Source organism: Mixophyes fleayi, chromosome 11 (genome assembly GCF_038048845.1).
Source record: "Mixophyes fleayi isolate aMixFle1 chromosome 11, aMixFle1.hap1, whole genome shotgun sequence".
Classification (NCBI taxonomy): Eukaryota; Metazoa; Chordata; class Amphibia; order Anura; family Limnodynastidae; genus Mixophyes; species Mixophyes fleayi.
In genome coordinates this window covers 25,888,666-25,915,396 of record NC_134412.1, presented here as the reverse complement: position 1 = coordinate 25,915,396, position 26,731 = coordinate 25,888,666, and the positions used below count along the sequence as shown (strand labels likewise).

At 39.2% G+C, this 26,731-nt stretch overlaps 1 protein-coding gene and 1 long non-coding RNA gene across 4 annotated transcripts in view; one reads left to right on the top strand and one right to left on the bottom strand.

Moving 5' to 3' along the window:
• FLT3LG (fms related receptor tyrosine kinase 3 ligand) overlaps window positions 1-14,149 on the top strand; it is a 92,859-nt gene extending 78,710 nt beyond the window's left edge. For 2 of the 3 annotated variants that reach the window (XM_075190704.1, XM_075190705.1), the window contains 4 exons: window positions 1,213-1,364; window positions 9,027-9,101; window positions 10,959-11,027; window positions 12,880-14,149. In XM_075190704.1, the coding sequence (XP_075046805.1) occupies window positions 1,213-1,364; window positions 9,027-9,101; window positions 10,959-10,982 (251 nt within the window). In that variant the 3' untranslated portion in view covers window positions 10,983-11,027; window positions 12,880-14,149. The remainder of the gene's footprint in view (window positions 1-1,212; window positions 1,365-9,026; window positions 9,102-10,958; window positions 11,028-12,879) is intronic. The other variant, XM_075190706.1, reaches the window with a different exon arrangement.
• Window positions 1-26,731, bottom strand: part of LOC142107333 (uncharacterized) — a 138,896-nt gene that overhangs the window by 19,139 nt on the left and 93,026 nt on the right. The window lies entirely within an intron of this gene.

Here is a 26,731-nt window from a genome sequence, read left to right as displayed (position 1 = left end):
ACCTCTCACTATATATATATATATATATATATATTTTTTTTTTTTTTTTTCAGAACACCTAAGAGATATGTATACATATATGTAAACAGTCTATACACAGGTTAGCCTCAAGAGGGGGCCCTGTTGCCCTTGGCCATTTAACCAGGAAGAGCGCACCAAGGCCCAAATAGTGCAGTACTGTTGTGACAGCAGTGTAGTGTACTATATTTTTGACATTCCAAAGCCAGCTGCACGTGCACACTGCACTATCTCAGCATATAGGTTTTTGTTCCCAGCCATTAGCAAGTGCTCTGGGGATGTGGAGGAGTGATGTCGATTCATGACGTTTTCCAAGTGGTGAAAGACAGTAGTGTGTGGAGATACACACTAAGGAAACAGAAAGATATAGTAGAGGAGAGAGGGTTGGTGAGATAGCAGTTAAGTCTGCCACTAGTTCCTTGGGATCGGTTCTTCAGTTAGACCACCCTGCCTCACCTCAGTCTTGGACTTGGCCACGGTGCCAGCCTCTAGTGCCAGTATTACTTAAGCCCCATGGCCCCAGACACTAGAACATAAAACTGAGACTGGGTTACCTGAAATGCAAGTGAGGTGACGCCGACGGCTGTCAGCCAGACCCTAAGATTATACCCTCAGGCGGAAAGTGCTAGAAGTCCCAGCTCCCAGTCAGGTGAGCCAGGAGCTCAGTTCAGTCCCCTGTATTAGGTGCCTAGGTCGAGCAGCCTGCCATCATTTTCCACTCCCAAAACCCCTCATAGTAGAGAGCTCTGGTGGCCTAGTTGCCCTGCACCACAATGCTACTGACTTCCTTAGCAACTCGCTCTGGTACTAGAGATAAGCAGGTGTTGTGTTTATAGGGGGTTTGTGAATATAAACTTGACTGGGCCCTGGGCAACTTCCTGGAGCAAAAATCTAACTCTGAGAGCATTTGAAAGAGCACTCTTACTCTCCTCTCTCAGGGAGATACCTACACATACTAGGAGTGCACCTAGGTTTGTTTATTGGTGGAAGAATCTAAAGAGATGCTTGTACAAAAGGTAAACCTCACATAATAGGTTTATTTTCCTTAGTTACTTTTCTCCAGTTAAAGAAATGACCATTACCATATCCACTGGCAGAGAATGACATAGTCTGACCACCAGTCTTTATTTGCTTTTTTTTTTTTAAATCTGCATAGCCGGAAAATGTAATGTATGGCTTATTCTCTTCTTTCAGATGATTCTTCAAACAAGACAGAATTAAGTCAAGATGGCAAAGTCACTGAACAGCCAAATAAAATAGTACGTCATTCGGCTGGACTTGTCTCCTTTTTAGGCTTCATCATCATCATCAGCTTCATCCTCGTCTTTATCTGTTGTCGAAAACTAGTAAGCTGCATGTCATTTAGATATAAGATATTTGCTTTCTGCTAAAAGCAAATTCTATTTAAACTTTGCTTATTTAACATGTATGCTTTGAACGTATGTCTGTTTTTTAATATTTGTACTGTGCATGGGTGCAAGAAAATGTACACACATGTCCATCTCAAGATTTTTCTGCATCTTACCCTTAAGACTCCTTTACGACTGGAGAGTGGGGTTAAGGATTCGGGAGGCAAGCGTAGGTCGAGTACAGTGAGGGTGTGTTCACGCACGTGCAACTCTATTAGGTGTCAGGAGGTGTATCTCTTGTAGGTGCTGGAGGGCTGGTGCAACTATATCTAATGATGATGATGCAGGAAAGAAGAGTCCCATTTTCTATTTAAAGGGGGAAACAGTAGATGTTTGTATTTAATTTAATTTTACTTTGTATTTCTATTTTGTATTTGTGTTTGTATGTAATTACATTTTATATTGAAAATGCACCTTTAGCATTTATTAATAACTGTAAAGATCATATTCTCTCTTGTGTATATGACAGCTCCTTACATTATTATATTGTGTACAAATAGGGTAATGCGACTTTAAAATTTACTACCAACATTGTCAAGCCACGTCTCTTTACTATCTCTACACTATAGTTGGCCGTAAGCATATACACTTGTTATGTCTGTTGCGCCTGGTGCAAATGCTACCCTTTTACAGCTGAATCCATCAGGACATTACCTTTTTCTTGCGTGCGTCTTCTCCTTCATACATTCAGGGCACAAATGCATTCAATTCTACATGAGACACTGTGTTTTGTGGACCGCTTCATATTGAAAAAGTACTTCCGTTGCCAGTACTGTGCAGAATACAAATATGTAGAGGTGTAAGATGTGCAAGAGGACATCATTCAAAATTTGCCCACTGGATACTCCTTTCTATAAGTCAGTACTACACTTAACCCCAAGTCAGCAAAACCTGAGATCACTATACTGGTGATTTTTAAATAACAGATGTGGGCCTGGCTTCATTCCCAAAACAGCTTATGGCACAGAGAATTGTTGACTCACACAATCAGAGAGCGGTCTAGTTGGCTGCAGAGTCCTGGCTCATTATACTGTCACATGACCTGTGTCTTCAGCTGCTCTTTGTAGTCCCTTTCATTAGCATACAGCTGCTCAAAAAGTTGCAGTTGTGCAGACATTTCATTCTGTAGAATGTAAAAGCTGAAAATAATTCGGAAATGCGGGTGCTTTTCAATAATCCATTTTTTAAGTGAAATTGTACTCCGATTATATTCTTAATTTATGTGTTTGAATCACTTTACATGCATACGATAGATATTCAATCTTGCATAAATACACACAACTGGACATAATAGTGATACTCTGTATGTGCATCACCCCTTATAGGGGCATCATCCTATTTATAATTTTTATCTATTGAGATAAAAAGAAACCCAATATCTATTAAGTCTTTATTATGTAGATATCACACAGTGGTATCTGGATTCACAATAACAGCTTGTTACACCATATTGTGATTGTGTTGGCTTCCTCCAGAGTAACATACAGCCCCTCACCTACACCCCCAAGTATTCACCTGCGACTCCTACTGTGATGTCAGTACAACAAGAACTAAAAATAATTTATAAGCAATATACATACTGGTTACAGTGCTAATTAGAGATGGGCGGACTCGGTTCCCTGAGAACCGAACCCGCCCGAACTTCCGGAATCCGAGTACCGAGCTGAGTCGGCTCGGTACTCTCGCGCCTATTCGGATTCTAAAACGAGGCAAAACGTCATTGTGACGTCGTCAGATCTCGGATCTCGCGAGTTTTAGAATGAATAAATAGCCGCCTCCACGGCAATCTAGCACCATTTGAGAGAGGGACAGAGAAGGGTTAGGTTGCAGGAATAGAGCAGGAATAGAGTAGGCAGAGAGGCGTATAGGCGCATAGGGCAAAACAATGTGACCAAATGATTCTTTGATCTTCCAACACAAAAAATAATAATAAGAATGAAAAAGTATTCTGTATTACTTTCTATCTCTTTTGTTCTCCAAAACGGGATAATAAAATCCTGTGGTACTCCAAATAAACTTGGCATAAAAAACTATTAAACCAAATAAATAGTCCACAATGTCCATAAATAAGAGAAATCAATCCTTTCAGAAGAAAATGGAATATTCTTAATAGGTGTTTATCCAAATGGATGTCATGCAGTAAGATCCTCTCTTCTTTTGTGGTGTCTCCAAATGATTGGATGGACGGAATAGAACAGAAGTAAAAGGACACCTAGTTAGTAATTGTACTTATACATAAACTCTGTGCCCACCACTGATCTAGAGAGACGAACATAAATCTTAAACTAATGAAAATACCCCCTTCTCCGGAGCGAGAAGTGCAACATTGGACTGCAGCAGATATCAGGGGACTCGTGTGACCAGGTGGGATGCTGGACTCCAGATCGGGTAATGATTTACTAAGAGGACTCGATTTTGGAAATCAGATCTATACGGGGATCCCTTTTTTGTGTGTCATGTAAGTGATTCAGTCTCTTTTGTTATGAGCAACACATGTGGTAGTGATTAGAGTACTTAATAGTCAGCACACAGTTTGCATTGGTTTACATATATACTTTTGGACGTGGAATTGAGACACAGAGTTTATGTATAAGTACAATTACTAACTAGGTGTCCTTTTACTTCTGTTCTATTCCGTCCATCCAATCATTTGGAGACACCACAAAAGAAGAGAGGATCTTACTGCATGACATCCATTTGGATAAACACCTATTAAGAATATTCCATTTTCTTCTGAAAGGATTGATTTCTCTTATTTATGGACATTGTGGACTATTTATTTGGTTTAATAGTTTTTTATGCCAAGTTTATTTGGAGTACCACAGGATTTTATTATCCTGTTTTGGAGAACAAAAGAGATAGAAAGTAATACAGAATACTTTTTCATTCTTATTATTATTTTTTGTGTTGGAAGATCAAAGAATCATTTGGTCACATTGTTTTGCCCTATGCGCCTTGTTGTATTTTATTGATCAAATTTATTTTTAATGTAGTGGCATTTATTATATACTTAGGCTGCAAACGGGAGGGAGCGCTGATTTTGGGATAACATTATTTAAAAAGAGAGGAGTATAGAGGAGGCATTTTTCCTAATTTACACTACAAGGTGTTTGGGTTATATTTCCCCCTTCTAAAAAACTATTTTCTGACTGCTGAAATTCTAATATACCAGCACAGTACACATCTGAATTTGCACTACAAAGTGTTTGGGATGTCATATTCCCCCCTTCTAAAAAAAAAACTATTTTCTGACTGCTGAAATTCTAATATACCAGCACTATATATTTTTGAATTTGCACTACAAAGTGTATGGGGTGTCATATTCGCCTCTTCTAAAAAAAACTATTTTCTGACTGCTGAAATTCAAATATACCAGCACAATATATTTCTGAATTTGCACTAATAAGTGTAGGGTGTAATATACACCCAAAGAGAAAAGGTGCTCTGGGCATTTTGATTTATCGTACAGTCTTTGCAGGCTGCTTTTTTGTAACTTTCACTATAAGTGTAGGGTGTAATATACACCCAAAGAGAAAAGGTGCTTTGGTCATTTTGATTTATCGTACAGTCTTTGCAGGCTGCTTTTTTGTAACTTTCACTATAAGTGTAGGGTGTTATATACACCCAACTGGCTTTTTACTTTGGATTTCAATAGCTCTTTTTAGTGCGTTGTCTGGCACCCTGGATTGGTGCGAGTCTGATAAAAGCACACATCCAGGGGGGAAGGCAGCACTCATTGACATTTATTAGCTGTAGAATTAAGGAGGGCCTAGGGATTAAACTGTATTTTCGTAATTTCACACTAATAAGTGTAGGGTGTAATATACACCCAAAGAGAAAAGTTGGTTTGTCCATTTTGATTTATCGTACAGTCTTTGCAGGCTGTTTTTTTGTAACTTTCACTATAAGTGTAGGGTGTTATATACACCCAACTGGCTTTTTACTTTGGATTTCAATAGCTCTTTTTAGTGCGTTGTCTGGCATCCTGGATTGGTGTGTGTCTGATGAAAGCACACATCCCGGGGGTGTCAGCGTTAGTTGAAATTTATTAGCTGTAGAATTACCTCACTTATCCAAGAAACAGGTGGAGCACTCGTTGCCATATATTAGCTGTAGAATTACCTCACTTATTCAAGAAACAGGTGGAGCGCTCGTTGCAATGTTTCCTAGATGTGGTAGGAATTGCAGTGTGTTTGAGTCGTTGCTCTGTCACTTACCATCCAGCCAGATCACTGCAGTATTTGGCTGAAAGTGTATGAAAAGCATATTGTGACCTGTGAAATGGTCAAAATTGAATGAAAATTAGTATTAGTGAGGTTAATACTTATGTAGGCACAAAGTAATACCTAAATTATGTTATTTTAGCCCAAAAAATGGAATTTTTTAAAAAATTGCAAAATAAAACCAAACAAAACCAAAACACGCAAGGGCGGTTTTGACAAAACCAAAACACGAAGGTAATCCAGATCCAAAACCAAAACACGGGGGTCAGTGAGCATCTCTAGTGCTAATGTTTAATTTTCTATAGTGAACTCTGATTGGCTGATTTTCACTAGAGGAAGCGCAACTTTACAGTTGTAACCAAAGACAGCATAGACTATTTCCTAGTTGAGGTTATATCAAAATAAGAATTGGGGGGTGGTGGTCATGTACTTCTCTGAAATATACATAAAGGTCTGTTCCACTGGGGAGCGATCTCAAACATAACCAAAGTTGGCAGTTTATCATAAATAAGGTTCACAATTAAAACCAATGAAAGCATTAAAACACTTAAATGAGGGTGTGTCCCAAAAACAACATACACTAAATGAATGTGAATGTGTTCCATTTAGAAATCCTCCATGCTAAATAATATAGCGATGGGGTATTTTTTAATCTGTTTGGCATGTACAAAACCTGAACAGTTCTATTATTAAGTTTATGTAAGCGTAATAATCAGGAAATAAGCTTTATCATATCAGGAAATTATTAAATTAAATGCCATCCGGTGAACTTTGCAAAGCTATACACTGTAAATGAAATGAGTTATTTAATGTTATTGTGACAACAAGTCCTGATGTAGACCCGTTATGCCACTAGTTATTGATGCTGGCTAAACCAGGGTGCTGAGTCTAATGGGAACGTTGGTCTCCACCAGTGACTCCTGGAATTTTCTGCAGTTAGCCAACAGACTGTGACCTCCTGGATAATGTCACAAAGTGATAGCTGATAGAAGAATGAAGTATACAAGCTGAGGCCAGGGCAGACTTCTCATGTACAAAATCAAAATCCTCTCCAAAGTCAAGGGAAGGTAGCACAGGTGCAAAATGAAATAATAAGACATTGGTGAAAGGGCAGAGTTGATTTAAAGGAAACCTGTGGGAAAATTTAAATTCTACAGAGTTTATGGTGCTTTTCAAAGCGAGATGCATTTCCAGTGGTTTTCACCTCCAAGCTGCAGGATTTACAATGCATTAGTTAGGAGGCTGAAAAATCAAATCTCTGGTGATGTTTGAAACGTTCTTCTAGATGGTAACTCTCCAAACCACCAACAACAAAAAACACTTCTAAGCAGAATAGACGAGAAGGATTTTTTTTCAAACTAAGGAAAGTAGAAAATTGCTTCAAGGGACCATTTGTGAGGATTAACATTTTTTTGTGGTGTGAGCTGTAATGGGATCAATCATAAATAATTTCTGATGAACTGACAAAACAGTTTTAATCTTGAAATTATTGAGGTGTCTCTGTATAAATTCTCATGTTTAAATTTTAAGGTCTAAAGAATAAAACAGAGGTGCGCATTATATCGAACATGCTGAAAAAATATTTTTTTGTGCATTTGGTCAATACTGAAATATAGGACCATTTTTGGGGACAAAATAACGTAGAGAAATGTTTAAAACCTGGGACTGTCCCTTGAAATTGCAACTATGGTACCAATGGTGCAGTGAGCGAAAACAGATATGCCAGAAAGTACATCTGGCCATTCTACTGTTATTTATTTACCAAACATATCAAAATAGAATAGGCCACGTGGGCTCCCAGCTTTTAATTTCAACATTTTAGGATCCCTAACCTTGGTTTGCATTGGTTTATAACATCTGCTAAGTGGGATGAAGTGAAATTGTGACAACACACAGTATTCTGGAACTGTATGTTTATTTAAAGGACCAATAAGCCTAATATAGAAGATGGGTTATGTAAAAGAGCTACAATTATATATGTAAAAGAAACCAAGTGAATGTCTTTTCTGTACACAGCACACTTTCTAGTAGTAATCTAAGAAAAATAATGCACCATCTGTAGCATTCTTTTTCTTTCTGGTATATGCCATCAAGAATCGCTATAGATAATATAAATCTGACATCATTGAAGAAATCCCCATATGTACATAATTTCCAAGTTGTTGGATCAGAGATCTCTCCCGTGTAAGTTTGAAATTTTGAAAAGAGGTGGATTGAATTCCCATAACTCCCTTTTACCGCCAATCAATCACAGACATTTCCCACTGCTGGCTCCTTGTGATTGCCCATTAGTGAAGGGTAGTCCTGGGGATTCATAGTGTATTTTTTAAAAACTTTTGGCATAACAGGCTGTGTTTTAGGGACCCCTTTCCATTATATTGTGATCACTGTGGTGGCCAAATTGTTTCTCCAGGGATCCTAATTTTATTCATTTTTCCAGCCACCACATCCCAGGGAAGAGCCCCAGACTTGGGAGGGGAGCATACTTGTACACTCAACCCCCATAGAAGCAGCAACCTTGTGATGATCAACTTGCGGGTGGTTTTCACACTTGAAGTCTGCCTTTTATAGTAGAAACCATCCCAATCTGTCTAGGGCTATTAAAGCACAGAAAAAAAATTATATCCTGGAAATCCTGTGGTGGTACAGATTGGATTGTGTTGGAGAGAATCGCAGCTGCAAAAAGAAAAACCATCTGGTTGGGCTCTTTGTACGCTGAGACCATTTCTGACATCCGAATTTTATAAAAGTTAATGTACAAGACCGCCCCCCCCTCTTTTGGTGTCATTTCTTCTGTTCACATGTACAAGTTTATGGAGTGAAGATTTGGGCAAAGGAACAAAGTGAGAGTTTCGATCTTGAGAAGCTTATGATCTCCAGTGTTGAGTAAGCATATTCCCTAAGGGGTGCTTGGGAAGTAAAGGAGCACTGTTGGACTTCCATTTACACTTGACATCTATGGTGGAAAATTGAAGACTTTCTTTTATATAGGGGTGGACTTGATATTTGAATGTTCATTTTGTGAATTATTACACTATGTTTGGCAATTGTTTCCCTTTTGGGCCCATAAGTACTTTTTAGGGTTATGTTTTTTGTGCACAAGCCTGCATCTGGGGAAGAACATACCTGGTGTTATGATAAGCTCATTGTGCTGAGAAGGGAGTGCAAGTGTATGTATAATTTGTTTCTGTGTTTTATATTATTTTGAATACTGGTGGATATTCTGTTTACATGCACGGCTGCATACCTTAATGGAGCGCCCCAACGGAATTTATATTTGTTGTATATGTCTAGGGCTATTGTTGACTGAGGATTTAGATGTGTTAGGTGTCAGGGTGCTGATGTTTTATTGATTTATGTTTATTATTGTATACAGGTGAAAAAAAAGCAGAACTCGGATATTGAACAACAAGAGGCTGAAACACCTCTGCAACAAATAACCGATCCCGAGGTGAGACTAGATTTGTATGAAATCTTGTCACAGTTTTGCTCACCTCTCCCACTTTTGCAGGAAATGTTGATGATATATTTCTCCTTTACACGAACATTTACAGTTTAAGACTACTTGTTCGAATTGCAAACACTGTACATATTTGTATGTTGTTATTTATCGGTAGCTGCATATTGGTTGCTTGCCAAAGTGAGCATGAAATACAGGCAACATTACTTACTGACCAAAATGTTCATCAAGGGCCTGATTCATTAAGGAAAGTAAGACAGAAAAAGGAGTAAGTTTTCTCCCGAACAAACCATGTGTCAGGAATCTGCAGAATATTTAGTGGATCCCTGTTCTCTGTCAATGAGTGGTACTCATTCAGGAGCACGGAGTCTAACAGGTAGGGGGTTTTCACCAGTGACCCCTGCAAGGAGGTATGGGCTTTGCTGCCCCTATGCCGCAGGTCGCGGCCTCCCAAATGAGAGACAGAGAAGTGGTGAAGCTTGAAACACAGGTTTTGATAACTCAAGGTAATGTTAGGAGAATCACTGGTATAGCAACAGTTCAAACAATGAATGAGAATGGTTTAAAAATAACTGGTTTAAATTTGGTAATTCAAGGTAACAACAGGAGAATCGCTGATACAGGAACAGTTCAAATAGTCAATGGAAATGATACAACTAGCTGGCTTGCAATTAGTAACTAGAATAACGGCAGGAGAATCGTGATACAGCAGCAGCTCAAATAGTCAATGAAGATGATAGATGAAACTAGCTGGCTTGCAGTTGGTAACTCAGGATAATAGCAGATAAATCACTAATACAGCTGACGTATAAACAGGGCAAACGTGGAATAGAATTTTAGCTGATCCATACATGATCATTGTAACTACAGGTGAGCTACTGGTTACAGCGACATTTCAATATGCACATAATAAAGAAAGAGAACTTAGCTGATCCGTAAGCGGTGATTCCAATAATAAGTGAGTTACTTGTACAACGGCAGTCCCAGCGTAGAAGCAGCAATGGAATTGAGCTGGCTGATCCGTGGATAGTGATTCTGACAGCAGGTTAGTATGCTTGTTACAGCTACAGTCCCAGCATGGAAGCAGTAGTGGAATTGAGCTAGGTGATCTGTGAATAGCGATTCTGATAACAGGTGAGTTGCTTGTTACAGCGGCAGTCCCAGCGTGGAAGTAGTAGCGGAGTAGAGCTGGTTGATCCAAACGAACAAAGCAAGGCACAACGGAGGAGATAAACCAACAGGAGCCTGATCCCATAGGAAGAGTATGTAACTCAAAGAACAGGCAATGGACCGAGGGACCATGGGAGGTTTAAATAGCGCTCCATACACCTATGCACCAATGGGAACTGGTAGGAGGTAACAAATAGGGGCAACAAGCAGCACATGCGCAGAACCAACTACATAGAAGCCTTGACACGAAGTAGTAGCCTGGATCACCGCTTCCAGGAAGGAGGTAATAACGCCGGCAGTTATGTATGGGACTGGCGTGTGATTAGTTTATTATTTTGCATATACGTTAAATTCTGGCTGTTTTTTCATGTAGCACACAAGTACTTAATAGCTTTATTTTTACACTGAAATTTAAAGTTGATCTAGGATATACCCTACCCCAATTATAACTCTGACATTACATTTTAAATTTACTTCCCCCTCCAATGCAACATGGTTTTATTAAGGTGCAAAGTTACTTCTTTCTTTTGCTTTCCTTTCCTTAATGAATCGGGCCCCGAGTCTTTAATTTTATCCCTAAATTTCTCCTATGGCAGATTATTACATAGGAGCGTGACCTCTACTGTTGCTCAAACGCACATCACATGTCACATTTATTTTTACATTCTGTTTACATAGAGAGTAGAAATCAATGAGGAATGAATATAGAAGAAATGGAACAACTATTTAGAGCTAATAATATAAAAAGTAAGTATTGCTATTTTTACAGCATTGAATAATTGATATTATTTCAGTTATGTCTCAGGCAGAATCTGGATATCATGTTTTTGTGATAGTTTTTTTAAATGAGATTGACTTCCCCAAGAATGAACACACTAGGTATTACAAACTGCTAGTAGAGACCACAAACTGTAAAACAGTGGGGCATAGCCAGCCAAAGAAGGCAACACATGATGACAAAGTGATTGTCTCACATCTACTTATTGTTATGACTCTGGCTATACTTTGTATGTGACAGCAGTACATCAAATCCACCAGAGGTGCTGCTGTTCTGCCCCTGAACTTTAAACCATGCCTGTATGAGTTAATATTGTTACCTGATTAGAACTGCACCTGTCTCACAGCTTCTAATACCTGCCTCAATCTGTGCACTGGGCAGTTAATCGTTTATACTTGGCTGCTGCTTGTCTCATGTTTATCCCTGTTCCAGTTTTGCTTTGCTACTGTCTGATCTCCAGTTGTGGCCCTCTGCCTGATTCCCAGACCCTGCTTATTTGCATTTTGCCCTGACCTCTGCCTGATTACTAGACTATGCTTGTTTGCTTGTGACCCTGACCCCTGCCTGGCTACTGAATTCTGCTTGAACTCTTGTTGCCCTGACCTCTGCCTGGTCACTGGACATAGCTTGTCTGTTTGTAACCCTAGACTACCTTGTGCCTCTCGCATACTGTAATTCTGATCCCTACCTCCTTAGTCTGGAGCCTCGTGCCTCCTGGCAATTAGGTATCTCAATACACTTGTTCCTGCACTTAAATTGTATTTGTAATTGCTTGGAACCTGTTTATACTGTGGACTATTCCTGCCATTCATCACACCTGTTCATATTTGTGTATTGGAGTATACCTGTTTATTCTGCTACCTGAAATCTGCATGTTCCGTGAACTGAATCCTTGTTCGCATATTTTGCCTAAATAAAGATACTTGGTTTCTATACTTCAGTTGCCGCTTCCTAAATTCGCTAGGAATCATAACACTTATGTGCCACCTCTTTCAGCCAGATTTGCCCAGCTGTCTCATAGTTCGTAGTCTTTCCCAGTTGATGATGATCAGGGGCAGGCTGGGCTGGGTTGCAGGAGGGCTACCTTTGGGCTGGGTCACTGGGACATATACTAATACGTGGCTCATTTTTCATACAGTTGATACTCTTATGTTTATAAGTTTGACTCTCAACCCAAAGTGGAACAAAACCATATAAGAAAGCGTCCAACCAAAACCAATGCCTAATAAGCTCCATCCGGTCAATCTTTTTCACTAATCAGTTTCAAAACTAGTTACCTGTTTCCACTCAGGCCACACGCATGAGCCAGCCATTTGGACAGGTCTAGTCATTGGAATGGGCCAAAATAATGGTTGGCACGAACACAATATTTCCAGTCATCCGATGATCTAAGAAGTAAATTTAGATATCAGGGGCCTTACGTAGAGTTGGATGCAATTTATGCCCAAAGTATAAGTGTAAACTGCATCCGTTTAAAAGATGTAATTTGCAACTTATCCAGAGCTTACTCTGCATAGTAAATGCATACATTTCAGTACAGTACACATAAATCATAGCGTTCATAAAATGCGTATCATACATTGCAGTCCCATGTGACCAGATTTTTCCACCTATCAGATTTGTGGGCCAATATAATTTAAAATGTCCAAATTGGCCTTCTACTTAAGGGCACTAGTAGATGACATAGATAAATAAACCTATTTGATTTCATTTTCTAATATGAAATCAAAGCCAAAATGTTTTGCATGTTTACTCTGGAATCTCCATTGCTTTTTTTGTGTGTGTGTTATTACCTTGTAATGTATGCCTTTTATTTTTTAGGTGTTTGTTAATTAAAAGATGTCTTTTAACTAGTTCCCATCATCTGGTCTATAATATAATTGGAGCATCATGCCTTCCCTTACCAAACACTTCTTTCTTGACTATTGGACATGGTTAGTACTGCAGAACGTGTCTACTACTCCTTTCATGTATGGTTAACCAAGAGGAATGGACAGCAAATCAGCAAAGCGATCCATACTGTGAAGCCCAATGACAAGACAAAAGCTTTTCTTGTTTGTAATTGCTTCTAGACAGAATACAGAAGACTGACATAATGTACTTTGCATCAATACCTGCTGAACATGGAAAATCTGAACCTGTTTATGGAAATTGGGTAATTGAACAAACTAAGTAAATGACCTCTAGGAACAAAATCAAAGGGAATTCTTAAAGAACTTCAAGATAAATATCACTGATATGGAATACACACTTTCAAAAACATAAATCTAAAACAGTATTCTAAAAAGGACAAATAACAATGACAACATGCTTTTCAAATGGTTGCACAATATCTGTATTTTTGTTTAAAGGTTATGTTACTGATGTAGCGTATTCCAGTCTGTTGCGCATTTGCTGCAATTTGGTTTGAGGACATTCAAGCAACTTGCTCACATTTTTGGGATTTTCACGGATAACATAACAAACCAACAATTTCGTATTATTATCCTAACCAACGTTTTCTCTACCATAAAGAACCATTTCTTGCTCCACTCATATAATGGGAAATAGACTGCAGAGCCTTTAATCCACTGCATTCAGCTATTAAATTGCCCTTAGTCCCTCTCGGAATGTGTGTGTGTGTATGTTAGGAGATTTAGATTGTAAGCTCCAATGGGGCAGGGACTGATGTGAGTGAGTTCTCTGTACAGCGCTTCGGAATTAGTAGCGATATATAAATAAATAGATGATGATGATGATGATGATGAATTGTTTGGGATGGATGAACTGGTAGTATGGATGCCAAATGTGAAGTAGACAAAATCATCTTGAACGTCAGTGTTATTTTTTTTCTCTTCAATTATGGGCAACATTTGCACAGTTGGCTTTCATTGCTCCAGGAAAAGAAAAATGTGTGACCTTTTTGTTGTCAATGTTGCTTAAATTTTAATTTTATTTAATCAATATCTCCGGTTGTAGCAATGGTACATGTGGCTTTGTGTTTGTCTGCCGATGTTGTTTTCTTGGTCTCACTTGTGATTTCCTCACCGTCCCTTACCATGTGTGTTTTGTCTACGTTGCTATGAAATAAAAACTTGCAAATAGTCTCTTACCATGATGATGATTATTATTTAACCCAGTGGAAACAGGAAGACCCTGGCAGTACACAACTCAATGAAGCGGCATGCCGTCCTACTTATCAGATCAGTTTCCCTTGTGTTGTCCTCTTCCTACCTATTGTCATTTCTGTTATCACAATGAACGCAGCGTTTCATACAGAATCTATAACAGCTTTGTTTATAAAGGCCAGGATGACTAACCAGCCATACATTAACCTTCTACTTGACATGCTTTAACTCTTCTGATTACATAATGCTTCCACACGAAGGCACTAAGGGACATTGTTATATTTATTTTTTCCCCGTCATGCCTTTGACAATACTTTGCACTGAATAAGAAAAATAAATAACAGCGTTCCCACTTTATATTGCCACCGGCTCTTAACACCGTGTTTACAAATTTGGGAACATATTAATTCAATTCCAAGTGATTTTTTTTTGTTCTTAACCCAAGAGAGTTATACATTAGATCTACTGTGTTCCAAGCTGGCTGTATAAAAGGAAGCAGTGTGCAGGATAGAAAAGTATGTGATACATTGAATTGTCATTGTTTGATCTAACCTCTCCCTATATTGGCACATATGTTCAAAGTATATGTGCACTGACTCTGTACTAGTTGTTTACATTGATAAGGAATATTGAGATACTGGACAAGGAAGTGTGTGTATGTGTATACACAACTGTCTTCCTGCCAAGTACCAAACAAACTAGGGTCACATGCCAGCAAAACAATTTGGACTCTGGACTTATCTTCTCCTACAGTTACCGCTTCTCCCATAGTCCTCCAGGGCTGACGGAACTTGAGTATGAATATCGCGGTTGGAAATGTAGGTGAACAGGAGATCCATCTCAGCAATCTCCATCTGTAACAGTTAACAAACTCCAGGGGGAAAGGGGTATCATGTGTGATAAAACGAGAATAATTTGCAGTATGTATTCAATAATTAAAAGTGTTTTTATGTTTTTGAAAAGTAAAAATAGTTTCTTTTTATTAAGTACTGGTGGTAATCATGTGGCCTGTATGCTGCTTGCTTGATATTAATAAGACTGAATGCCCAGGATAACACATATAGTATCTACATCTTTATTACCATTTTATCTCTGCATGGTTGCGTTTGTTAAACAGTGTTTCCACTCTGGATAACCTCTCCTTAATTTAACCTCCCCCACTGAGTAGCAGTCACCCACCCTAGTACCCCCCTTATTACCAGAATCCTGAAAGCCAGATTATGCCAAAAAGCTTTCCGGAAGTGGTATGGATGGCTTGTTATGCCAGCTGTGAGCTGCAGCATTGCTACAGTGAAGTCAGGGACAGTGCAAACCCTGGGGGAACATGAGGTTGGCTGCCCCTTCACGCACTCTCAGAAGTGTTGCTGCCTACCCCTCGCTGCTTCTTACATTAGCAGGTGGGAGGTAAGGGCGGCATTCTCTGCTCCTAAGAGCGGGACTGTGGCACTTGGCTGTGAGACCATACCCAAACATTATCTCCAACCGTGACAGGGACGTGAACGAAGCTGCTGTCTGCTCCTTTTTCATGTCAGTGACATGCGCTCCACAGGTGCATTTAAAACAATAGATGAGTACCATTATGTTTTAGGTGCCCCCTAGCAGTTGGAGCCCTAGGCAGCTACCTAGGTTTGCCTAATTGTAGCACGGGCCCTAAATGACATAAACGTGACATAACTGTGACATAACTGTGAAGAGTGAAACGGCTTCAGGTAACAGGTCCAGGTTGTATTGAGAAGTAGTAGTCCAAAAGTGAAGTGAGGTTAAATTAAGCAGACCTCAATAAAACATTGCTCATAGTGGCCCAAAGTAACATGCATAATAGTACATTAATAGCACTTAGCAATACTAATAATGATTGACAATAGCAGAGGTCATATATGAAGGTGCACACTGCTGCGTCCATTTGTACATTAAAGTGTATGACTTAGATACCTTGTGGATGGAGGTAATTGTGGGAGTACAAATTAGTGCTTCTTCTGAGGTGAAGAGGTGGACAAATTGCATTGTGCCTAGCTGAATGTGGGCTAAGCGCAAGAAAACACCTCATATTGTGCCCACATAGAAATATGAGATTTCTTGTTTCAAAATATATCAAAATGAGTTTTACTAGGTGGAAATACTGTATGAGGGGCGTTCAAACTTTAGCGGTGGAACAGAGCCATTTCTCTCGTACAAAACTTGATTTTTCACCACCTCCGGAGGTGGTGGAAATTAGGTGTCCTCTCATCCTTTTCTACCATCCATGTGCCATTTATGTGGGGAAGGACAATTAGAGCTGCAGAAATACCAATAATAAAGCATTACCATGTAGACATGTGCCACGTAAAATAATGACAGTCTATCGGGGAGAGTCAATGGCTGGCAATGTGTGGTGTCAGTTTCCTGTGCAAGGAAAAACGAGTGGAGATTTCTGTCGAATCTCTGACGCGAGGTGTCTAGCGGACATTCCAGAGACACCTCTCAGCTAGTTGAATTCCCCCTTTGTATCCCTTTACTCTAATGACCTGTCTAAGACATTTAGGCCATATTCCCACTGGCGATTTACTAGCACTTTAATGCTCCTGAAAGCACATATAAAATTAAATGCAGACGTTTGATATGTGTTTTTACTAGCGTACATAAAATAAACTACCTGCAGCCTTGGAGCTGTTTTTCATGGTCCTGTGACAGCACCAGAAGAAAGTGATTCATACTGCGCCTTATTTTAAAATGTTTTCAACGGACACTTTACTGCTGAGCCAGTGCATCCACATAGGTTATGCACCATATTGTCTCAACGGACCTGGTAATACTACAAACTCTATCATGTCATCTGATAATGGTGTATATTTGTACATTTTAAAGACTCCCTTTCAATAAATGCTAACTTTGTAACCTTAGAGAATAAGAATAGGCGATAAAAGGGAAAAATAGGAATTGTATTGTGTAGTTTGTAAAGACAGAAAAACTGGAATATATCTAGGATCTGTCCCTGGAAATTAGGGTCAGTTGGCAATTATGTTGTAATTTATGTAAATTGACTGGAAATATGTAGAGAGTTATAGAAGTTTCTAAGTGTGGCTTGCTTGATGGGTTAATGGGTGGGGGGGGGGGCTATCTAGCTTTTTGTAATAAATGTCTACTATACCTACCAACTTTTTACATCTACCCTCCAGGAAATCCCTTCTGGGGATTTCATCATAGAGGCTCCCATCCTGCCCACTTCACCTGTAAGTTGGTCATATATGGGAGAATGGCCTACTCTTCCGGAAGTCCAGGAGACCTACCCGGAATTTGGAAGTCTCCCAGACATTCTGGGTGAGTGGCAAGTATACCTGCTCCAACTAGTAGTGTTTTAGTAGTAAATGCTGTATTTACAGTGTAATTAAAGTGGTGGTCATAAAGTAAGAGTATGCAGTGCTTTGAAGTGACATTTTTGCTTTTGCTGCCGATGGGAGCACAGTCCTGCAAATGACTGGAGAAAGCATTTGCACAGGGGCTCATCCATAATGAGCTCTTATGTTTGCACAAGTCTGTTAACTAGGCATATTTGTGCAAAATTAAATGTGTCCACATATCCTGTACTTAGTAACTTATTTTTAGCATCTCTTACACATGCGTTTATCTTTGTTTTAACATAAGCTAATATGGGCGTATACAAGTTATATTGTTTTCTAGGACTCTTAATATGAAATCTATTCATTTTTTTTTTTCTATTTGGCAAATGTATTCTCCTAACATTTACATCTTCTATTTACTACTGTTTTTCATTTTTCAGAATGGTCATGTTATACCTGTAATATTCTAAGAGTTTAAATCATGTAATAAACAATATATTTTATTACGTTTGCCTTGATGAATGTCCAGTTCTATTTCAGAAATATCTTGATTTTAATGCTTTCATTGCTTACTCACAACTATTACCAACCTGGCAGTTTTCTGTACTTTGCTATCAAAGGTCCTTGAATTGCCGTGCAATAATGTTTAAGAATTGTCCTTTATTCAATTACTAGTTAGTACAGATTCCCTTTACTTGTCCAATGATGAAGGAGAATTTTCCAGTAAAAATTGTATTGAATCCCCAATTAAGATTACAATTTACCACATGGCAAAAGGCCTCAATGTTATTACATAAGGATGGAGAAATGCAGCAGAGTTTGTTGCAGTGAATTGTTCACCATGCAACAAAAAGTTTTGGGGGTAAATGTATCGAGCTGCGAGTTTCCGGCGGGTTTGAAAAGTGGAGATGTTCCCTATAGCAACCAATCAGATTGTAGCTGTCATTTAGTAGAATGTTCTAAATAAATGATAGCTAGAATCTGATTGGTTGCTATAGGCAACATCTCAGCTTTTCAAACCCGCCGGAATCCCGCAGCTTAATACATTTACCCCCCTTGGTGTTTTTTGCAATTAGCTCAAAGAGACTGAGTCACTGCTACACTGATCAGAGGTCTGTCACAAGACAGAACAGTTTGCTCACTTATACCACTTTCAGATTCCCATGCAATATGTATGTATATATATATATATATATATATATATATATATATATATATATATATTATATATATATAACGGTATATGAACCGGGATATTCCCAGGGAACAGTGCAGAACACCCAGGCAAATACCGGGGTAGACCCTGTTTACACTGGACACGGGTCTGCCTGGGTCTCCATGGCAACATCACAAGAGGAGCTCTGGTTGAATCCTTTTAGATGGGCCGGGACCCATTCACACCGAGTCTCTGGACGTTCTCGGTTGCTGTCTCACTATTTACCTTCTCTGAAGGTCTAACCTAGCCTCCCAGTTACAATCTCATCTCACGAGGGGTCAAGAACATTTCAAAATTGTCAGGTTAAGAGGCTACCCAGGAGTGATCTTTTGGTGGCGGGGAAGGACTAATGGCCGAAGCTATCAGTCACTTCAATCAAGTTCCAACTCTTATTCTATTCAATTCGTTCTACCTAGTACCACTACTTTATGTTCACACTGGTTTATGGCTAATTGAAAGTATGTGATTTGTTACCACTACTCATACATTATACCTCTATTATCAATAACATGAATACCCCTATCATCTATTATAACTCTAGGACTATCACATTGAATAACAAAAGCTTTGAGTATGATACAGTAATACATTAGACACATTTCAATACACCTTTACCCAGACATATTTCATTAGTACACCACTGTATACTTGAGGATCCTGCATGGTGGTAATTGGATGACGTGGATTTGTTTTACCTGGAGGAAAACCCATCTGCAGGAGGGATATGGGATGGCTCTATTGGTATCATTTTCCTGACATTCTCTTAATCAAGATAGGATGTTGCCGTCCTTCTAGCTTGAGACTAAATGTCTGGTGCACCCCAATATACTCTTACCAGCTTGCACATACCTTCTGTACCCAGCTGAGCCAGACCATTTGCTGCCTCCTCTGGGTCTGGGAGATATACTCTGGGAGCTACTGGTTTACCTTGGCCATCTCTCCAGGGTCCGCCAGACTCCTCACCACATCTCTTCACCTTCCAGACAGTTTATTCCTCAGGTAACACAAATCTTCATATATTAACCAATATGTGTATGCATGCGTGTGTGTGTGTGTTCACATTTTAAAACTAAAACAATACAACGAAAAACAAAGCAAAACATAGATTTGTTAGCTGTCACATAAAACCCTTCTGTCTATTTGACAGCTGTGTTCGCCCTGGTGTGACAGCGATGTCTGGTCGTGTGTGTAAGTGTGGACTTTACTAGCAGCTACTTCAGTTGGTAACTGTGTCACTGTATAAAGTCCTCTATGTAGTGTCCTACTCATGTGCTGGTTTTGCTATAAAACGATTTTTCAGTTAACTCAACATCACCCCCTAGACTAGAAAAATGCTGAAGACCAATGTTTATCAATCGATCTGCCAACTCGCATGCCATTCTCAGTACCTCACATTCAGCTACTTGACTAAGTGGGAAAGGCAAAGGGGTCTATTTCTATAACACTTTCTTCAAATATAACAGTATCCAGTACATGTCTGTCTAACAGCGAAAAATATAAAACATGAAAATTCTAAATTTTCTAGGGTTTCACATTATGTCGTATCTTGTGGTAAAAGTCCTACTCCAATGTTCTACAAAGAGTTGCACATCTGTATGCCTAACCTCCAGCAATCTCCTATCCACCCATTGTGCATCCATATAAAGGCACATTTTTGTACAGGAGGCACGAACCACAAAAACAAAAAAACTAAACAGATATGCAATCTATAAAACATGAATTGTATTTCCACGACAGAACCTTTCTGCTTAAAATCAGCAGTTTCTATACGCATGAAAACAAAACCCCTGACTGTTTCTGTGACTCATGTCAATCTAGTGTGTGTATCCCTGAACTTGTCTTATGTAAAAAATAAAAATAAAAATATGTCTTAGCCCCGTTGATGAGACTGTGTCTGTTTTTTTTATCTCTACCAGAGCAGAGAAGAGAGAGAGAGAGAGAGAGAGAGAGAGACTAGCATGGATGTTAAGAATGAGGAATAAGAAAGCAATGAATAATATGAATACCAAGATTTGAATACAAAGGTTTGAAAACAAACATACATGCAGAAAGGGAGATCTTTATAGCAAAGAATGACAGCTGGATTGGACTCTATGGGAAAATGGCTGTATTCCTTTAACTATGATCCCTCCCCCTACTTGACTAGGGGGTCTTAACCGTGCAATCCAGTGTCGTCCGTCATTTGTTCATTAAGAATTCGGTATAACATCAACTACATACCTTTTCAACGGACTTTCCTAACTTATGATAGAGAAATGAAAAATTTACTCTTAGTGACTCGTATTTTCTCTGAAATTAATAAAACGATATTTTGGAGCAAAGTATGTACATACTTCATTTTTGGATAGTCATTCTCAGCCAAACAAATTATCATGAGTCACTGCAGCCTAAAACAAAGAGTGTTCCAATTGTCTATTGTTAATTTGTCTTTCAAGAGTGTTTTTTTCTATTTCTCTATCCCACCCCTCTGATCACTAAGTCTATACTCCTTTTGTGTCCCCTTTATCTGTGAGAAGAAAAACAAGATAGTTATCTTAAAACAGCAAATAAAACAAACATTTCCATTCTTAACCATCGGCCAGCGATTAGGAAAACAAGCATTTGACAACCTAAAACAAACAAACAAAATCAATAAAGATTATCTTTTAAACTCAGTTTCTTTCTTCTAAAAGTACACATTAATACTTACCACAGATTATTATTTGCCTTGCCTGGTCCTAATTTCCTAGCCTTGGCTCTAATATTTTCTTTACAATCTTTCCTCAAATGTCCCTTCTTAAGACAGTTAAAACACTTCAAAGATTTCTGTTTCTTTCGTCCCTTATAGTGATTTTTATAATTCTGAGGTTGTGGATGTAGTTTTTCTAACGCCTGGATACTCAACATCATTAACCTATCACTCTGTGCTTTTTCCTTTTTACATATATTTTTAGCATGTTCTCTAATATCATTTACCGTGAGACCTCTCCAATTAGGAAGAGAGGTTTGTATCCAGGTCCTTAGATCCTCCCGGAGGCCGTTCATTAGTACTACAACCAGGGGCGGATTGTGAACTTAAAGTGGCCCTGGAAAAAATTATTGAAGTGGCCTCATGTCGGCAGGACCAAAATAACTGTAAGTGGGGCCAACACAAAAGTAGGTGGGATTTAGAACTACAGGAATTTGGTTGTAGTAATATTTAGGAAAACCTAGATGTGATGACTTTACACACAGTGGGTCATCTCTAAAGCCATGCAGGGCAAATGTAAAGTATACTATAGGCAGCCCCCTCTTAGTATAGTATAGGTAGCTCCCCAATAGTATAGTATAGGTAGCCCCCCTTAGTATAGAATAGGTTGCCCCCCTTAGTATAGTATAGTATAGGTAGCCCCCCTTAGTATAGTATAGTATAGGTAGCTCCCCTTAGTATAGTATAGGTAGCTCCCCTTAGTATAGTATAGACAGCCCCCCTTAGTATAGTATAGGTAGTCCCCCTTAGTATAGTATAGGACCCCCCCTTAGTATAGTATAGTATACTAAGCCCCCCTCACCTTCAGTTGCTCTGAGCAGCGTCTCTTCTCACATCAGGCAGACAGGAAGTGAAGTAAGACTTCCTGTCTGCCGAACAGCACCGTGGGAGCCTAGCAATTGGCTGCCTGTTGCTGCCCACTGAACACCAATATTTTAGATTGCTTTCCTGTACGTGCCTCCCCCCGCCGCATCCAAATGCGTCCCCCCCAGGAAAATCTGAGGTGGCCTCCAGGTGGCCTCGTTAGGCCATCAGCCTACCGGGAAACTTCCCTGTAAGGTCTATGGCCAATCAGCCCCTGACTGCAACAGCTACCTCCCTATGATGTGGATCTTCCCTTATATCTGATATCCCTGTGTACTTAATCAAGGCCGCTATAGCCCTAGAAAAATAATCAGTTGTAATCTCATTACCTTTTTGTTTGATGGTTAATATTTTGTCCCATTCCATTGTCACTGGAAAATATATGGCTAACTTTGTGATTATACGTCCAATATTATCCTGATTGTCATCCTCAGTTAAGGGTTTATCGTTCTCCAACCTACAATCCTTAATGAACTTCTGTATATCAGTATCGAGAGGAAGACAAGCTCTAAACAACACTCGCCAATCTTTATTAGTAGGCTCATGTACATTACCTAAATGTCTAATAAATTTCTGACACTTGGCCAAATCTTTTCTAGGATCAGGGAAATCAGACATAATTGTAAATAGTTCCGTCTTAGTCCATGGAAAATATATTGCTACCTGTTTCATGGGAACTACACCATCTCTGTCCGCTTTCCCATTGGGAACTGCTGTTGTGCGGACAGGATATAAGCCTACCAAATCACTATGTTCTGAACTAGTTGTTGGGATCGCTGTTGCAGTACAAATGAATGTCTCCCCCTTTGATAACCTTTACATTATTCTCATCAATTTCAGCTACTGCCCCTGCTGGTGGAACCATTCCCTTTCCTTGTCCGTGTATGTTACTGGCATGGGCAATGGCTGAAATGACTGTGGGTACATCTTCTTCCTTTAAAACATTACTTAAGACATCATACAACTTACTAGTTACAGTTTTTACATTTTTGGTATTGGCTGTACTATCCGCCCCGACCGAATTTGTCGGGGGCGTGTTTGCGCTCAGTTCGCCACGCTTTGCAACGCACACTTCCGGAATGCTTGTTTCCCGTACGCTTACTTCCGCTGAGCATGCGCTTCCTTGCCACGTGTACCCTTCTTGTTGCCACAATTTTAAACAGTCATCATGTTCAATTCTCGTTTTTGTTGATTTGATCAACCTTACTTTATCTCTAACACCTCTGAGTCAAGACTACCTATGTTTGGGAAAGGTTTCACACACTCCCGGGTCATCTTGACCCATTTGTCGCAGTATGCCGTTGCATACGCACCGTATTTATTATACATAACATACTTCGCCGAACCAACCGGCCATTCATTAGGCAGCACAACATAAACTATCTCTAGCGTTTGCTTCGTATCCATTGTAAAAACAACCTATTTCTTAATGCTACGCAAAACAGAACCTACTAGAGATTTTTATCCGTGGACGGTTTCAACAGGTACGTCCCCTTAAAAATATCAATGCCTTTCCTAGTTTGAGTACTTTACCACTGTTAGCAACCGATATCAATCAAGAATATCAGTGGTTGCAGCGTATTTCCTCCCACATCTCCCAAGTCGCAATCACAGCTGTACTAAATCAACCATGCGGTCCGATCGCACCGCTTACGGATACTAACTATCAGTAAGCTTTGCGATTAATATTTGGGAATGCCGCAAAAACCTGCTATTTTCGCTTCCAGTATGCCATGCATACTCTGTGGTGTCTCTTTATCACCTGCTCTTATTAGAACAGAACACCACTCACACAAAGGTTTCTTTATATCCTGCTCAGCCCTAGAACAGAACCTTTGTTGTCAGGTCACCTTTTTTTACCATGCCCCGTCAGATACACCTGAACCAAAGCGCTATCAATTTTAAATAGTTCCACACTGCCCTCCCAATACTCAATCACGGCCTTACCATGTGGTCGAATTGCACCGCTCAAACTAGTTATCAGTAAACATCGTGATTAGTATTAGGCACACGTGTAAAAACCTATAGTTGCCTATAGTTACCAGTATACTTTTGCCTTTATGTATAAATAACATTCACATACACACACATAACCTTTGTTTTCTGTACAGAAAATAAATTTCCCAAACAATGGCACTATCCTTTCAGAGATTTTACCAAGTGATTACACTATGCATAGATAACAGACTATGATCATGACTGTTTACACACGTGGCAATAATACCGGAAGTACACATACCTTATGCAATGCTATACCCTTTAAAACGTAAAACGACAATAAAAAGAAACATTTTTCTTTCTTGTCCCTAGATTTAAATTAGCGTTTCTTCAGTCTATGCAACAACGGACATTCGGTTTCGCAACACAAAGTGAACCACAGGTCTTAAGCACATTGCGTTCTTTCCTGTTATGCGACGCGTCCGTCAATCCACCCTTTGTTGAGGAACCGAATACCATAAGCGTTGCATACCTGCCGGTAACGTAACTCACCTTCGAGCCCCCAAATTATTAAAGTAATTCTATTGTTTTCAAATAAGCATTGCATAGGCGATGATTTTGTGTTTCTAACGTACAAAGTGATTTATTTTAGCAGATGTAAATAGTCAACAATTCAATAAATTGTCATGATATAAAGAACAGTACAGTACAGCCAATACCAAAAGTTACCTACATACCGCGCTTTTATCGCATTGCGCTCGCTGCGCTAACCACGGGCACTCCTGGACAGTGATTCACCTTTTGAATACTGTGATCAGTGAAGTCTGAGGTCTGGGTGCACAGCTATGATCATATATATACACATTCAGTGTTACAGAGAACAATGCAAATGACGTAGCTTGCTTCTATAGGTCCAGACAAAGGGTGTCTCCAGGGTAAACAGGTCATAGGCTGATTCAATCTAAGGAATCCAAAGGAGGGGGTCGTCTCTCCAGGGGATGAGCTCATTTCTTCCCGCCAATGCTCCAGTTACAATTAGCATTTCATAGCCAGCATCATACATAGGTTTATTCCCTAACATCAATAACTAGAGTATGCAATATGCGATCTCTTCGGCGATGGAACCGGACGGCTGCTGATGATTAGGGTTTTAATATGATACTAGGCATGATACCTTTCCTATAACCTGAACCTTGGATATCACTGAAGTGTAAATATAATCAATATATATATATATATATATATATATATATATATATATATATATATAGACTAATAATAAACAAAATACTATCTGCTCATAAATTACAGTGTGACGGAACCAATATGAATATGAATTACATAAATAACTAAATGTTGTCATGCGAGTGTGTGCTTGCGTATTTTACCGAGCGATCGCAATATACCACGTGTAGCGTGGCATACTGAGTGCAATCGACCAATAAGACAATATCAACCAATATACTTTTGTTCATCCAATTATACGACTTCGACACTGGACACACAGAGGATGATCTTACTGCTCATGCCAAGTCCCAAGTGAAAGGATAACTTACCAAACTGGACATACATTGGAGTGTGATGAGATTAGTCTGTTCTGTGCTGGGGTGATTAATTTCTAAAGAATTATCAGGCATGTTTTGGGGCCACGCTTGTTGCAATATCGGACCATTTTGGCTGATCAGTGTGTTCAGTTCGACTGAATATATCAACCATTGAACAATGTATAGCTCCATTCTAAACAATGAAAATCTGATCAGATTTAATCAGATCATCATCCAACAGCGTGGTATCTTGGAAAAAAAAAAGATTGGCCAATGGCCTTCGACCTTGATCATGTGTATTGTCAATTTTTATTGCATTCCAATTGTATTTTTGGACCTGTTACAGAATCTGTGCAATGTGACCCTTCATGTAAGACTAAGTTGCTCACAGGTCCATTTTAAACACAAGCAGCATAAAGTCATAGAAAAGTATAATAAACTTTGGTAAAATAAGATAATAAAACCCTTTTGTTATATTTGTTAAAAATTAGCAAAGTTCACAAATGTGTCAGTCATGTCTAAAAATGTAGCAATGTTGCTGATAAGATAAATATGTTGTTAAACTAGCTGGCAACAATATTCAGGATAATGTCACAAAGGCATCCTATATTAGCTTGAGATGTAAGATTACAAGCAGTTAAGACAGCTTTTCCCCGCATGTGTAAATGGCAAAGAAACAAGAAGATATTGTTTGTACTCCATAAATCATCAAAGGTTTCGAAAGATGCTGCCCTGCTGTGACTGTCAATAGAAAATATAACTGTAAGAGCAGACTTCAAGCACTAAAAACATACTATGCACAATAGTGAATAGATCATCATCATCTATTTAGCACCACTAATTCCGCAGCGCTGTACAGAGAACACACTCATCAATCCCTACCCCATTGGAACTTACAGTGTAAATTCCCTAACATATACAGGAATAGAGACTAGGGTCAATTTGATAGCAGTAGCAGC